Source organism: Thermochaetoides thermophila (genome assembly GCF_000221225.1).
Source record: "Thermochaetoides thermophila DSM 1495 unplaced genomic scaffold scf7180000011819, whole genome shotgun sequence".
In the NCBI taxonomy this organism is placed as follows: domain Eukaryota; kingdom Fungi; phylum Ascomycota; class Sordariomycetes; order Sordariales; family Chaetomiaceae; genus Thermochaetoides; species Thermochaetoides thermophila.
In genome coordinates, this window is record NW_006383035.1 from 761008 (window position 1) to 777531 (window position 16524).

The 16524-nt window shown below is 50.0% G+C and overlaps 3 protein-coding genes across 3 annotated transcripts; 2 read left to right on the forward strand and 1 right to left on the reverse strand.

Annotated features, from left to right (window-relative positions):
• Positions 1 to 1625: 1625 nt before the first annotated feature.
• Positions 1626 to 6764, forward strand: CTHT_0049590 (glucan 1,3-beta-glucosidase-like protein; the record flags this gene model as incomplete). Its single annotated transcript, XM_006695250.1, has 12 exons — positions 1626 to 1964; positions 2028 to 2114; positions 2172 to 2480; positions 2532 to 3955; positions 4040 to 4119; positions 4782 to 4988; positions 5276 to 5429; positions 5489 to 5648; positions 5724 to 5810; positions 5876 to 6066; positions 6191 to 6566; positions 6753 to 6764. The coding sequence occupies 12 exons, from the start codon at positions 1626 to 1628 to the stop codon at positions 6762 to 6764; spliced, it is 3426 nt and encodes a 1141-aa protein (XP_006695313.1).
• A 2699-nt stretch (positions 6765 to 9463) lies between these two features.
• On the forward strand, positions 9464 to 10596 carry CTHT_0049600 (dehydrogenase-like protein; the record flags this gene model as incomplete). Its single annotated transcript, XM_006695251.1, has 3 exons — positions 9464 to 9557; positions 9642 to 10256; positions 10379 to 10596. 3 exons carry the CDS (start codon positions 9464 to 9466, stop codon positions 10594 to 10596), a joined length of 927 nt encoding a protein of 308 aa, XP_006695314.1.
• A 231-nt stretch (positions 10597 to 10827) lies between these two features.
• CTHT_0049610 (uncharacterized protein) lies at positions 10828 to 12553 on the reverse strand (the record flags this gene model as incomplete). Its single annotated transcript, XM_006695252.1, has 3 exons — positions 10828 to 11064; positions 11132 to 11628; positions 11698 to 12553. The coding sequence occupies 3 exons, from the start codon at positions 12551 to 12553 to the stop codon at positions 10828 to 10830; spliced, it is 1590 nt and encodes a 529-aa protein (XP_006695315.1).
• Between the last annotated feature and the right edge of the window lie 3971 nt (positions 12554 to 16524).

Genomic DNA, 16524 nt, shown 5'->3' on the forward strand with positions numbered 1-16524 from the left:
CCACGGACAACATCCTATGAGCGTCTTCGCTGACACAGTCATCCTAGCAAGGATCTACTGTGAGAACATCAATCATATAGCGAAAGCTCTAACTCTTTCAACCATTCTGCAATACCATCAAGCTTCCAGATCACAAACTGACAAAGTGCCAACTTCCACAAGAACATTTTTCTGCTCCTGGCCGAACTTGAGCACCATTTCCAAAAGGGTCTCGATATTCTGGTAAAGGAATTTTATATTAGTCAATCTTGAGGCTGGAAATACATGATTCCTCTACCCAGTTTGCCCTGACGATGTATCTAAGGTCCAGTACTGACGAGGACAAAGACTCAGAATTGTGACAAAAGCCTAGCTAACATCTCATAGCACCTTTTCACCATCATCGTTAACAAGACAAACGTATCCTATCCATTGCTCAGTGTCTCCAAACTTGTTCCAGGACTCTAAGTTACAATGTGAGCCTACAACCTCACCGATGTGCCATTTGGGTTAGTGTCTACTGACTTTAGAATTCTTGTCTATAAGCCCCTAAACAATGAGTCCGAATGCTTTCAGGATCTGATTGAGACACTTACACATTGTTCACTAGGCACAGTATTGCATCTGGGGAGGACTGAAACATTTTGTTCCTCGTTGCAGAACTGTAGTGTTTGTAACAGAATCCGTCCCATTTGATGGAGTACCTTCTGGGGACAATGATGCCTGACGCATCCTTTTCATCAACCCTATGTTTCCCTCAGTTGCTGGCTGCACCATATCATTGCAGTAGGGTGTTAATTTGCCTTGGTTTCCACCGTCTATTGAACCTCCACGACTGTGTTCCTTCTGCTCTTCTTCATCTAACACTCACCTGAATTAAGCCCATTCTAAAATACTGTACATCCTCTCCCTATCCCTATTCCTGAGACACGTCGTTGCGTTTAGCTTCCCCCATACTCCACTACACTACAGAGACGTCGATCTCGCTTGTGGCCATGGCGTACATCCGTGCTATGCTCTGATCCACCGAAGGCGCCAATGATTTTCATTGATCCCCTGCCAAGAGCGACTGAAAGGGCAGGTGGCTCGTGCATGATTCAGGTTGCCAAGAATGCCTGTGGGCGCAACCCCCATCACCAACGCCATACGCGGGATAAGAGTTAGGGAACCTCATGAGGGTTAGGGTTCCCTTTGACGTAGCGATGCTAACGGCTTGGCAGGGAAATGTCGGTGCCTGGAGGCGATGTTACAAAAGCACTAAGAGTATCATGTCGGTTAAGGATGTTGGCACGATATAATTGGATAATTCTTAATTTTGGCATAGGTCTCCGGGCTTGCATGGGGAGCCAAGGAGAAAAACCCTGGTAGGTGAGAGTGTGCTTAGTGATCAGCAACGAGATAAGATGGGGGATCATAACGAGTGCTCTGTCATGTCTTGTTGGTGCATGGCTGTTCTCTCTTCATCCCATACATTTAAAGAAAATTTCGTCTTTTGATGAGGCGTCATATGTCCTGAGTCTGCAATGAATATTTGTTTCTGCTTTCCTTCCCGTTATGATGAACGGGAGGGTTCCTTTACCTGGGCACTTCTCTCCGATTAACACTCCCCGATCATAATCTCTCTATCAACTGGGATGTTATGCCTCATGACCTTGCTCATACTCACCTCCAGCGCCCTCTTGGTTGCGGTGTCCTGCTCAGCATCCCCGCGCTCCAGTTTCGACGGTGAGGATGTCTCGTTCGACTTCCTCGAGCATCGTGGGAACCAGTCACTCAAGGACCCCACGCAGACCAACTTCTGGTATTCTAACCTGAATCACCACACTCCTGGAATCCGTGGCTATGCTCCCTATGTCGATGACCCGGACAGTTACCCCGTTTACATCGAAGTCGACCCTGGCGATGGCGATGGTATTCAGAATGCAATTGATTGTGCTGATGGGAAAGAGAAGAGGAATGGAATGTGGTTTGCTTCTCAGCCAAGGGTAATCTAGCATTGCAACGTCGGTAATCGGATAAGTAAGAGGTGTTGACACGAGGCAAACTAGGTCGTGTACATCCCGCCCGGAGAGTATATCATCAAGAAAACAATCAAGATGAACACAGCAACTGTCTTGATGGGTGACGCGACGAATGTGAGTTCTGCCAATGATCCAACCAAACAAAGCCAATTGCAAACTTACAACCCACAGCCTCCTGTTCTCAAGCTCTCTCCTGACTGGGAAGGCGACAAAACCCTCCTCGACGGTATGGACCCAACGACCGACAACCGCGGTGAACTCTCCTTCGCCGTCGGCGTCAAGAACATCATTCTGGACACAACCCCCCGTCCATTCGACGAAGAGTTTCTCGCGCTCTACTGGGGCGTCGCGCAGGCCGCGCAACTGCAGAACGTCAAGATCCGGATGCCGCCAGCAACGGGCAGTACAGGACATGTTGGCATCAGGATGGGCCGTGGCTCGACATTGACAGTGGCAGACGTCAACATCTCAGGAGGCTCGGTAAATCTCCCCTCTCCCGCTATCAAGCAACAGGACTGACACTACCATAAGACTGGTGTGTGGGTCTCCGGCCACCAACAAGCCCTCTTCAAATCGATATCCATCTCCAACTCCACAAGAGGCTTCCACATCTCTGCCGGCTTCACCTTCACCCTCCTCTCACCAACCTTCACCAACGTCGACATCTGCGTCCTCCAGTCAGGCGGCTATCCCTGGCTTGCCCTCGTTGACGCAACAGCCATCAATTCTGGCGTCGTGCTCAAGGTTCAGACCTACCCTAACTACATGATCGAGAACCTCGTCCTCCAACAATCCCGCCTTCCCCGGCCAAACGTCGCCGAAGGGCCGGGGGACTCCACCCTCTCCTTCCCAGAAAACGGCCGCATACAGCGATACAGCTACGCCAACACTGTCCATCGTACGCCTGTCTACGGTCCCAACCTCGACGTAGGCTTTTTCCGTCCCAAAGCACTCACCGTCGACGGAGGGAAATACCCCGTCCGCTCAGCCCCCACCTACTCCTGGCTGAAAAACACATCCTTCCTAAACATCAAAGACCCCTCCCAAACAGGCGGGCTCAAAATTTACGGTGACGGCGTCCACGACGATGCATCTGCTCTGAACAAAATTCTCCGTCTAGCTGCTGTCCAAGGAAAGGTGGCTTACTTCCCCTTCGGGGCGTACCTCGTTCGTTCGACGGTGTACATACCCTCTGGTAGCCGCATCATAGGTGAGGCTTGGCCGGCTATTGTTGGAGCAGGGGCCTTCTTCAAAAACGAGAACAACCCCAAACCGGTCGTTCAGGTCGGTTGGCCGGGAGAGGTCGGGTCCGTCGAGATCCAGGATATGCGGTTTACTATTGCGGAAGTCTTACCCGGAGCAATAATCGCACGGTTCGAGTTGGCAGGCCGCAGGCCCGCGGATGTAGCGATGTGGAATAGTATGATCACCGTCGGGGGCACGCGTGGTGCCTCCTCTCTCACGGACACGTGCATCGACCCAAGCAGCCCGTGTAAAGCCGTCTTCATGGACTTGCATCTAACCCCAACGTCGTCAGTATACCTCGAAAATGTATGGAACTGGGTAGCGGATCATATAGCGGAGGACTTCCCTGGGGGCAGTAACTTTGCCGGGGGACGCGGGATGTTAGTCGAGTCTCGTCGCGGAACCTGGCTTATTGGCATAGGGAGCGAGCAATGGTGGTTGTACCAGCTAACCCTGAAAAAAGCAGAGAATGTCATGTTGGGGTTGCTTCAATCTGAAACGAACTACGACCAAGGCGCCAACAACCCCATTCCTCCCCCTTCCCCATGGACCCCCCACCGGGCGTTAGGTGACCCTTCTTTCAGTTGGTGCTCCCAAGAAGACAAGCGCTGCCGCATGGGTCCCGCAACGTTCTTCACTGCCGGCGGTAAAGACATTTTTATCTACGCCGCCGCATCATGGGTTTTCTTTAGTGGACCGGGTTATCAGGGGTGTGAGGGGATGGGGTATTGTCAGAGGTATATGCATTTTGTGGAAGAGATACCAGCCCGGTTGCATGCCTTTGGGTTGTGCAGTCGGGAGACGTATGCTGGCCTTAGACTGGCGGGTGGGGAAGAGATTATCACAGAGGAAGGGTTCACGGGTGCATGGGGGGGTATTGTGGGAAGGTATGTGAGTTAGGGAGGGAGCTTGAGCACGGGGAATGCAGGCTGGGTGGTGGTTTGGGGGCTGCTGATTCAGTGCGTGGTGTCTTTGGCAGAGATACTAATGTCTTGCAGAGAGGTGTTGACCTTCGATAGGATCTAAGATTCTGCACAACAACGGCGCTTATGCCTTTCAAGACCTTTTTGGCCTACTAACGTCATATGACCCATCAAGCACTTGTGTAGCATTTATATCGCTTTAAAAGGGCCGCAGCTCGACAACGCGGTTGCTTTCGTGTTTGGTCGGCTGCCAACTCCGAGGGAGTAAAAGTGTTGACGCAAATGCTTTTAGCGAGGAGCAATTTATTGCAGCGTAGTGAACGAAATATGGTGATGAATGTCTGGTTGACATACGCGTGTAAGCGTAGCTGACCGTTCGCGTGTCGACTTGCAGATAATGCGTCGTGTACGACTGACTTGAATTAAATTGAAGTTGCATTGCATCTTTAATTGAGTTCATCGCATTCTTTCGCCAAACGTTGCCATAGCCACAATTCATCAACATATATGTGATCTTGTTGTCGACTACAGTCATATTTTATATTCTCATCGGCACAAGTACCTCGATGCTAGACCCGTCAGTTTTATCCCACAAGGCTACGATTAAAAACAGGAATAGTCGTTTTACCCGACCAATCTCTCCTCACGCTGAGTAAGCCCAGCCTGCCATTCACGCCCTGCACGGCCCCTGTGCCTCACGCCCGGATATATGCGCCAGCCGAGCCGAGCCAAACGGCCGGTCTGGCCAATGCATGGCATGAAAGTGCCGATTTCCGGGAGCCGCTGCTCCCGAGGCGAGCGCAGAGAATGTTCAAGGCTGGTAGGTTACACAGGGCACAATCTCTGGATTATGGAAGAAAAATAGATGGCTGATGAGGAAGAAGCAGGTAGTGCCACCGACGATACATCAGAACCGGGGATAGGTATGAAGGGGATAATTTGGGGCTGCAGAAATAGATGGGTTACAGATGAACTGGCGGTGGTGGTAACAATTCTGGAAAAGGATGGAAAGTATAAATGGTAAATCTGGCGCTGGTCTGGCTTCGGCTGGCTGGCCGACAAGTCCTCAATTTCTAAACGCGACCATGCTGCTTTCATCATTCACAGTACTCTTCTTCGCAACGCTGGCCTTCGCTGGCGCATATCCCCCCGATGTGGTCGACATCCTCCAGCAGAAGAGTATACCCAAGCTGAAGGAATGGCTGCGGAAGCATCCGCAGGGGAACTGCACTTATGAAACAGCTGCTAGGAGGAAGGAATGGTGAGTGCCTTAGCCAACAGGATGTTTGCAGATGTGGCTAACCTAGCTGACCGACACAGGAGCGATCTCACCCTAGAAGAGCGCCAGGATTACATCCGCGCGGTGTACTGCCTGATGGAGCAGCCATCTTTGACACAGTTCGAGGCCCCTGGGGCTCAACATCGGTTCGATGATTATGTGGTGATTCATTTGCAGCAAACACATAGGAATCATGGCTCAGTGAGTCTAGCGACCTTGACAAACCCATATCCATTGAAGATCCTAGAGGACGTGCTAATCGCCTGTCCTTTCCAGACATTTTTCCTCCCCTGGCATCGCTACTACGTCTGGCACTACGAATACTCCCTGCGTACCCTATGTGGGTATAAAGGCTACCAGCCGGTAAGCACTCAGGCTTTCCCTCTCCTTCCTTCACTCCCCCCCCATTCTGAACACGATCGTGGCAGTATTGGAATTGGGACCGCTACGCCGACGACCCCGCCAACTCACCCCTCTTCGATGGTAGCGAAGGCTCGATGGGCAGCGACGGCTCCTATGAAGACCATCCCATCCTTCGGTTCCCTGATACCCCTGCGCCATATGACGTTGTTCCCAATGGAAATGGTGGGGGATGTGTTATGAAGGGTCCGTTCTCGAAGTAAGCCTTCCCCTTCCTCCCATTTCTGGTTTTATTATTCCTTCCTTCTATCACCTAGTACCTCCCCTAGCTGAGTCCCCTAAAAGTATCATGAACTACGAGCTAACTGCATGCCTATCTGCAGCATGACCGTCCACATCGGACCCCTCGCCCCAACCTTCAATGTAAAACCCAACCCGCGCCCCGACGGCCTCGGGTATAACCCCCGCTGTCTTCGTCGCGACATCAACAAACATTCCGCCGCCGTTACCAAAGCGAACTACACCTACGACTTGATCACCTCCAACCACGATATCTACTGGTTCCAGACCGTTCTTGAAGGCCAATTCCCCCTCGGAAAATGGGGCGTCCACGCAGGGGGGCACTACACCGTGAATGGCGACCCAGCCGGTGATTTTTACGTGAGTCCTGGAGATCCAGTGTTTTGGTTGCATCATGCGATGGTGGATCGGGTGTGGTGGATTTGGCAGATGCAGAATTTGGAGAGGAGGTTGCAAGAGGTGAGTTTTACAAAGACATGGAATAATAATCCCCCAAGTGAAAATGGGACGTTGGAGGATTACAGTGGGTTGGGAGTTTTGGCAGAAGATGTTAAGGTGGGGGAGTTAATGAGTACCATGGGGGGTTTAGGGGGACGGTTTTGTTATATCTATGAGTAACCCGATACTTACTATCGAGTGTCGGAGTTCATGACCTGACGAAGCAGGGTTGAGCGGCTGGTAGACCTGTTTTCCTTTCTTCTTTCCGCGAGTTTGGATAGTGGATCATACGACGGTGGTTTAGGTCGGCGTGTCCCAGTTCAGAGTCCAACGTGCTCACTTGCTACCTCCCGAACTACGGATTGTTTTTGGCTCCCGGAATCTTCCCGTGAGGTAATTGTATTCTCGTGGGAATGTAGATAGAGTTTACTTGCTATTGATTGGGCTAGCGCGCTCTCAAAAATCTAGCGGACATAGTTCGGCTACTTATGTTGGCCATTGGTGAAGCTCTATAACTGTCATTCCTGGTAATTATTACGAAGAGGAGCGAAGTTAATCGAGAAATGAAAGTGCTGCTTTCCATAAGCTGTTAACATCGCCTTACCCAATTCCCCAAACATGACCGACTCCATGGCAGAACCTGGTCACCAGATTTCAATGACCAACCATGTAGATCAGGATTTGTAAGGAAGTGTGTTAGCAGCCCTGGTGCGCAGCGATGGGGCGGTCTGATTCGTCTCTCCGTTAGAGGGGAAAGGTGTGGGCGGTATGTAAGCCGGGCTGCCGACTGCTAGCTCGAAGCAGGACACTAATGCCCTTGATATTTTGCTTCTGGAAACCGATTTTGGTCGTGTCCCAGCTTCTAGTGAAAACTAAGTCTTAAAAGAGACCCTGTGTCACCGTTCTCCCTGAGATTACCTTTCAAGTGAGAAGGATGGAGAAAAAGAAGCTTAGGAAGTAGGAAATACGAATACTTTTGCTCGGTGAAGAGAATTGAGCTTTCTGGATGCATCCTCCAGACCAGTTATCTATGGTAACGAGCACACACAGGGCTCTAATCGCTCAGACGCAGCTCGGTTGACTGGATTCTCAGGATGTATAGACGGGGGCGAGAGCTGATTACCTAACCATCGAAGGCAGTAGAAGGTGATATACCAAAGACTGGGTCACGCAAGCAAGGAGAAGGACACGGAAGAGCTAGGACATAAAAGGACTTAGACACCACCAGGAGTGATAAGCTAGGGCTCCGAAAACTCTTTCGCTTCGCTACCTTCTTCGCCATACATGATTCTAGCGCTCTGTCTCGGAGTCACGCACATCGAGTCTTCGTATGGCGGCAAAAGTTGAAGGTTTCTGATTATAGAACGCGATACCCAATAGCGTAGCGGTGTGTAGGCAGTCTGCTTGGTTTCTCTTCTTGGGGACGCACGTAGGGTGGGCAGTCAGCGGCATCCGAAGCAAATCTATGCGCTTCTCGTTTTCAGTTTTTGAAAATTTGTCTAGATTTTTCTCCTAACTTTTCGGTCAGAGCTTCTCAAAGCGGGGTAATGCAAAATTTCTGAGCCATTCCACTTCTTCTCCCGGTAGTTGAGTTCTAAAGTGGTAACGAGCGACTCATCATGCTTAGAATCACGCTATATCTACGGCATCGGATAGTGTTACTCTTGTTCAGAGGACTTCTACAGCTGTTTATCCGATTTAGCGTCAGGTAGCTTTTGCCCGGCGGCGTCGTGGGCGCGACCCAGCACCCTCGGGGGTGAACCCAGTCAAACCCAATTGTTCCTTCAATCGAACCCCCGACCCAGCGGTATTTACCGTAACCAGCCCCTTATTCACCTGTCGCTGCACTTTATTGTGCCTCCTCAGCGCTGATCGGCAACTGCTCCGTCAGTCTGCAAACTACCATCGTGTGCGTCATCACACAGACACTGTGAACAACCTTCCGCGCAGAAGAGCCGATACCGGCATTCCCGCCGTTAACGGCGACTACGAAGCCAGTGAGGAATGAGTTTGGCGAGGGCGTAAAGAGCGTAGAGGGGACGAGTGGCGTGCCCAAGAGTTATATTTCCCCGTCCAGCAGTTCGACATTGAGCGGTGAGGGCACAACAGAAACGTTCACGGTAGAACGAAATGAGGAAAAAGAGGGAGGAAAGAGGGGGCGGGGTATGAGTAACAAGGTTATGGTTAGTGTTTGGTCGGGGATTGGGCTGTCGTTGTTGATAAGGGTGACCGTGGGAGTTGTGTAAGTCTTCCTTGCATTTCTTTAAGCTTGCGGCTTTTCTCATCTTCAGCATTCTTACGTCCCAGTATTGGCTTTTTTTCCCTAGTCGAGAGTTTTATTGTGAGAGATGCTAACGACAAAACACACAGTGCATCCGGAAACCGCAGTACGAAGTCCTGCCCGAGAAAATGCACAGCAAAGTGGATTGTCTTGAGGGAGAAAGCGCGGAAGGAGAGAAGAGCAAGATGTTAGAGAAAAGGACTGCTGTTTTGGTTGTAAGGGAGACACACTGACATGACCACCAGGGGTTTCGGATAACCACATGCTTGGTCGTCGGGATCGAATGCATCTTGGGATATCGTGTGTTCGGCTTTTTTTCATATTTGGGATCCACTAATGTTGCTCCGATGCTGTATAGGTCAGTAACCCAGTCTCACCTACCTGGTTTCATGTTCCCCAGACCCGGGTGTTACCCTCCTTCGGACTTGCTATGTGTGGGAGGGTGAGGGAGTGTAAGACGGCAGCTTCCTGTGTAACAATTCATGTCGTCTAGCTGCCGGGGCTCCGGACCCCCATTATGTCCGGATAAGAACTCATCTGTCCCAGGTTGAGTGTTCTTCTCAAAACATCATTCAACTGACACAATCGAACAGATCAAGCTCCAAGCAACACCAAGAAACTAGATAAAATAGGAACAATGGGCGGCGCAGCAATAGACAAGTCTAAGCTCTCCGCCGAATCCATTTTCCGCGTAGATGGGCTCGTGGCTGTTATCACTGGCGGCGGCACTGGTACCCTTCCCATCTCTGTCCATAAGTCCATTAAACTCCCCTCAACTTTCTAGATATCTCCTATACTAACCTCACTCTCTTCAGGCATCGGCCTAACCATGGCAAAATCCCTCTCCGCCAACGGTGCCAGCAAAGTCTACATCCTCGGCCGCCGCCTTTCCGCCCTCCAATCCGCGTCCCAATCAGCCCCCAACCTCATCCCCATCCAATGCGACGTCACCAGCTACTCCTCTCTCCAATCTGCCGTAGACAAGATCACTGCCGAAACAGGATACATCAACCTGCTCATTTGTAACGCCGGCGTTGCCGACCCTGCCAGCAAGAACTTCGATCCTACATTAAGCCTCAAGGAAAACAGGGAGCGGATGCTTACGCCTGAGGCGATGGAGGGTATGAACCGGACGTTCGAAACAAACGTTACGGGGGCATATTACACCATGGTGGCGTTTCTTGATCTGCTAGAGGAAGGAAACAAACGTGCTCTCAGAGGGGGCTGGGGAAAGCCAGAAAGAGAGGGGGGTGATGTATTGAGTGTCCAGAGTCAGGTAATCTTTACGGCATCGATTGCGGCGTACTCAAGGCATGCGGCGAGTGGACCGGCGTATGCGGGGAGTAAGGCGGCGGTGGTGCAGTTGGTCAAGCAGGCGAGTAGTGGACTGGCTAGGTATGGGTTGAGGGTTAATGCCATTGCGCCGGGGTGTAAGTTGTCCTGCTATCATTCTGACATCCTTCCCTCCCTCTCCCCCCAAGAGAGACGCGGCAGAGATTAATCGCGGCATTTGTAAATGTATGAGCAAGGGAGAAGAAGCTAACATGAACAGTATTCCCTTCGGAACTAGCGCAGGGCCTCACCGGCGGACGGGACCCCAGCACAGAGGGACCGGACCACCCGCTGTTTATTCCGGCACGGAGGTTTGGTGTAGAAGAAGAGATTGCGGGAGCAATTCTGTACTTGGCAAGCAAGGCAGGCGCGTTTTGTAATGGGAGCATCTTGATGTTTGATGGTGGGCGGTTATCGGTTATGGTGGGGAGTTACTAATACAGACACCAAAGAGAAGAGTTGAGGAGGAGCAAGGAATAAGAAAGGGAGAACCATCAGAGAGAGAGATCAGAGTATTGGCTATCGGCAAAATTCGGTATTTCTATTCGGTGAGTGCGAAGACGGTGAGTTGACTTCGGGACTAGAGCCGCCGACGGAGAGAAAAAAAAGCCATTGATAGACTGACCAATATACACGGCCTAACCTATATCCACGCAGTCACTTATATCCTCACATCGCAAACTCTTGATCCTTCTTCCCTGCTTCATCAGCCGGCGGCAGGTTCGCCTTTGCCGGCCCATTAATGCAAATCCCGTCCTTCGAGAACCTGCTCCCATGCACCGGGCAGTCGAAGCTCTTCTCGGCATCATTCCAGCACAATACTCCCTTCATGTGCGGACACAGTGCGCTGTACTTAGACACCTTGCCATCAGGATCTTTGTACACTGCCAGTGGTTTCGCCGTCGCCTAGGAAGTCAGTCAGGGGCGTTGCTCTGGTGATAGAAAGTAACCAACAGGGGCATTATAAACTCACTGAGTTCAACACCCCTCCACGCCCCGGGGCCAAATCCTCGATATCCTTGATATCCGTCTCCAAATAACGCTTATACTGAAGGTTAATTTGCACATCATGCTTAATCATGTGCGGCAGGCTCTTTGCAATGCTGCCCAGCCTCTTCGGACTGTACAGTCCCGCCCAGTCGTTCGGCACGCCGTCGATCTCGTCCGCGATCAGCCTCCCGGCGATGACACCATGCGTCAGACCGTCGCCGGAATCTCCCGTGACAATGAAGATCCTGTCGTTGCCTTGGTTCTTGCCTATGAAGGCAACGTAGTCCACCGGCTCCATAATCTGCCCGCTCCATTTGTAGTCCACGCTCCCTGCCTGCGGAAACCTCTCTCTTGTCCACTCCTCCAACTCCTTGAACCGCGGCAGAGTGTCTTCTTGTCCAACCTTGTGATCACACCCCCCCACCACAAGGTAATCATGACTCTCATCGCATGTCGTTAGTCGAACGTACTTGTACTGTTCTGCGCTGTCATACACCAAACAGTCCTCAACACTCCCCTTTGGCACTTGTACTGCGATGCAATACGTACGCATGTACTCCATCTCGGCAATAACGCTCAACTTCTGCAAAGGAATATTCGTTGCCTCCACAGCTGCCTCACACCGAATTTTATACCCCGCTTCGGTCTCAATTTCCGCATGCTTGTGCCCCATCCCTAACATCTCCACGCCCTTCTCATGAATGCCGACGACCCTCGTCCTTGAAAAACACTGGAAATTTTTCTGCTGTTTCAACCATTCCAACACACCGGTAAGATACTTTGTTGGGTGAAACGTTGCCTGCCCCTCCACCACCATGCCTCCACGTTGATCCAACCCCCCCTCCCACCCCTTCACAGCCAGATCCTCCTCCCATCGTGCGTCGATTCCCAACTTTTTCATAAGCTCAACTTCTTCTTTCATCTCCTTCATATCCCTCTCCCACTCCTCCGTGCCACGTATATACTGACTCACATTTACCGCCCTCACCCGTCGGTACTCACACTCCACCCCAACTTCTCTGGCAATCTCGCCAATGCGGTCCCGTGCCCAAGCGTGGCTTTCTGCCGCCCGTCTTGCCCCTTCTTCTCCATGCTTTTGGGCAATCGCGAGATAACCATCGTCAAGGTCGTTTGTGAGGTGGCCCGAAGTGCGGCCAGATTCGCCGGAGAGGGGGTTGCGGGCTTCCAATAAGACCACAGAGTGTCCGCGCGCGACGAGTTCGTGCGCGACATGAATTCCGGAAATACCGGCGCCAATGATGCAGATGTCTGTGGTTAGGTCGTGATCTAAGGGAGGGAAGGTGGGGATCTGATTGTAAGGGTGCTTATGGATCCAGACAGGATCATTGGCTCCAGATGTATGCATATACTGTTCCGGGTTAGGGAGGGAAGGGTTCGATGTCATTTTGGCAAATGTCGTGGAGACGAGGCTGGTGAGAAGTTAGTGGGTAGTGAACTGAGGAAGGCGGTGACAAACAGCCTGCTTACCGATGTTGAGTGAACAATGGGAGAGATGTGAGGGGGGTTTTTGCTTTCAACTGGCGATTGATGCTGAGTGAGATATTGCAACCTTTGTGGGGGCTTGGGTTGAGGGAAATAAGGTGGCTCTTTGTCGACAACCCCCTCCTGGTGACGTCAATGACTCCGCGGGCCAAAAGCCGTCGCTCTCCTTGGGCTTGTGCGAGATGCTTGCCCAAGTTGATTAACATCTGCTTAGAGCAGAGGAAAATGGACATCTCTACACCGCGATTCCAGCAAGACACTAAGCTCACGGGTAGCAGCGGGCTTGTGATCGGGCTGTCTTGGTGCTTATAAGGTCCAGTGTGGAGACCTTCAGGGGTCATGACGGAATGACATCACCATGACAATTGGAAGATAGTGATTAGAGGTAGCGACAGGGATGAGGACACAATGGGTCAGTAAAGCTTCTATTTACATCATTCTCTTTAGCATCCACTAACTGGCTGCTCTGTTTTCTTTTCCAGTGCTCATTGCTCGTGGAGAGGAGAGGAAAACAACACATGGTTGTCCCCATGGATGCTAGCCTCAGTTGGTAAGCAACTGTTTGTATTGCTGACTGGAGTGTTTCTTGGGCCAGATGGCCCTGCTTGGAATTTATATATATCTTGTGCACTCTTGTGGCTTCTCTTCCCTCTTCCTCAGCAGCAAAAACTATTGAGAGTCAACATCCTTGTGTGTTGAGGAACACACTCCCAAAGCTCAGTTTTGGGGGGCGGATATCCGGGTTTGATGGATCACAACTCCCTTCTACTCCGATCAGTGAGTTGCACAGAAGCTACTCTCCCAGGTAGAGTCGTTGTTGGTCATGACAAGGAGAGCATGAGATGCTTAGGATGTAAAAAATTGTCCGACTGTTATATGCGACCCAATCTAGGCTGGGAATTGTAGATATATGCAGAAGTTATTTACTCAAACCTAATTTTAACACATTCAATTATCAAATGTAGTATGTGTACAGGATTCCCCTCTTCGTTAGCCGCAGTAATTCTCAAGGACTCATGAACGGGAAGAATGGCATTCGTCCTGCACCGTTGAAGTATTCACAACAGAGCCCCACTGAGGTGAGATTACAAAGTAGTAGAGTCGCACACAAAGCACTGCTAATATTGTGACGATTCACTTAGCCTTCCTGAGATGGGTTCGAGTCCGGATTAGGGCTAATGGATCTGAGACAGGGATTCCAACAGACTTCAGAGCACTGTGGTCACCAGTTGTATTGCGTAACTATTTGTATTGCTGATTGAGGAAATCTTTGGTCCTAAATCTTTGTTTTCAGATTTTATATGTTGCGAGATAATGCCCTCTTTTCCGGGGCTTTGTCCTAACATAAATCTTCTCCTGTCATGAGCAACAAGGGGTCTATTTGGAAGAATGGGTCCTGTGAAGTCAACTAATCAGAGCTGAATTGAATTAAAGTGCAATTTCGACCCGTAACAGAGTAAAAGGGAGTTGTGACGCATCAAACCCAGATATCTGTCCTCGACACTAAGAGGCATTGATTCTCAACATCTATTAGCTGCAAGTGACCACGGTGTGGTCACCGTTGACCTGCCTCGGTCAGCCAGGGCTCCACTGAGGTTAGGGGCACACTTGACCTTATATAAGAGCCATGCTCATCCACCTTCACGCGTGTGTAGTTTAGAAGGTAGAGCGTTATTATTCTGCGGCACCCATTGTGCTTGACAAATTCCTTGAGGGCCGCGTGTTCTGCAGGGCAACACACAAGTAAATACTCCCATCCATATCCACCATTTTCTTTTACACCCAACAACATCCAAGGGTGTTGGCTCTGAGCAGTTTGTGCCATTGAACAGGAAGGAACAAGGGAAACCACACGGGTGTACAAGATGTAGATAGATTCTATTCAGGGCCATCTGGCCAAAAAAGCTTCCTAGTAAGCAATGCAAACAGTTGTCTACTTAATTGGTGATCACAGCGATCATTCGACTGTGTGAGAACCCATGTCTCTCAGGTCCAGCGGCCTGGAACCCCTCAAGCCTATCTTAGAGGCCTGTCTACATTGTCGCATCTCCATTGACTAGACATCTATGGAGGTTCAGTTGAAGCAGCGAATTTGACACTAGATCGTTTCACAGTCAGTTACCACCGCCTTGGTGTGTTGTTGCCTGGACAGCACTCATCATAATCAACACCTTTCAGATGGGGCTCATGGTGAAGTTTCAGGCTAGGCTCTTCCTTGCTTCCAGCTTGCATATAGTATGGCGGAAGTTTATTTGACTGTCCAGAAATGATTCTGGATGAGAAATTTCCAGAATAACACTCCGGGAACCGTCACCAAATCGTAGGTAGGTAGTCATGAGACTACCGATATAGAGATCAAGACAGACTTGGCTCAATGGTGTGCAGTTATAAAACTTGGCCATCTTCACCATCAATTCGCAATATATCACGTCAGCCGATAGTGTTATCCGGTACCGCTCATAATTCCAATAAACCCTTAGCCATCTGCTCTGCGAAAGTGAAATTCAATTCCCTTTATGGTTAGTTAAAAGACTCCTTGGGTGTCTTTCAAACATCGAGAACACCTTTTAGCATCTGAACTCACCGCTACTGGAAGCCCTCAGTTGACTTTATGCCATATGACATAGCTTAACTATCCGGATGTAGTGAACAACCTGACAGATGTTAAATTGTCGGAAGTACTACTTGCTGTTGAGGGAAGCCCTTGAGGGTTCCTTCCATCGAAAGCAGGGAAGACCGGCCCCATATCTGGACTATATTAGAGGTGGTTAAAGAGCAGTCATGAATGAGATGATCTGGCAGTCAATCAATGCCGAATCATAATCATGTCATCATTGACTTGCTTTACTGCTCCGGTATTCCAATCCGTGTCCGTCATACTCTGATATCTCACTTGATTTGAGTGTGGTGAACCAGCGACATACCTAGATCATATGGCAGCTAGTTAAAGATTTATCATGAAGAGTTCTCTATATCTTGGCATCGTGGAAACATCAATTACAGTTTCAATCTTTTGATCAGCAGCAGTGTTCTCTTCTTCCCTCAGTCCATCCCAACTCCCTCATGCATTCGAGTTTTTTGCTAAACTTGGGCAAGTGAGCGGTCTCGGTGTCGTGGAATGCCTTAAACATAGCTTCAGCGACTAACCTTGTAGCTACAAGCTTTTCCTGTCTCGATTCATCCAAAAAAAGGCAAACAAGCCACATTAGATGACTCAATCGCTGCTATGGAAGATATCTCTTGGAGGACTTTGATCTCGGTATTGCGTAAGCCCTAATCACATCTTTCAGCTTCCTGACACCCAATGGCGAACCTCTCTGCTCCCTTAAGCTCAGTGATCATCTGAACTTTGACAAACTCACGACTATATGAGCTCTAAGCACAGCTTTAGCCACGATCTTTGCTACTAAACTTTTTTCAACTTTGTTTACTCCATCGAAGGCTACACCAGAAAAATACCCAATAAAAATACCCAAATAATATGATAGTGAGTTAAGATGCTATCACGACATAGTTTGACCTCGGAGTTATATGAACCTTTTGTAAAGGTTTCAGACACCTGCTCTATGACCATGCAGTTTTCCTTTCTTCTGTAGCTTTCTTTGCTGACTTTGCAATAATGGATGATTTCGGTGTTGTGTGAGTTATAATCATATCTTCAACTCAACGACTTCATGGCTGGAAACCCTTTTTACCCTCCTTTATCTCATCTCAACTCCCGCAGCTGTGTTGTCGTTAATCCTGCTACGCCCAAATATGTCGTCCTTCGCCTTCAATATCGAGTGTCGCGAAGTGCTTTCATCGCAGCGGACCTGAGTAACCCTTATAGCTTTCGGCCACCGACTTCGCCACTAGAAATCCCCGTAGTCTCTT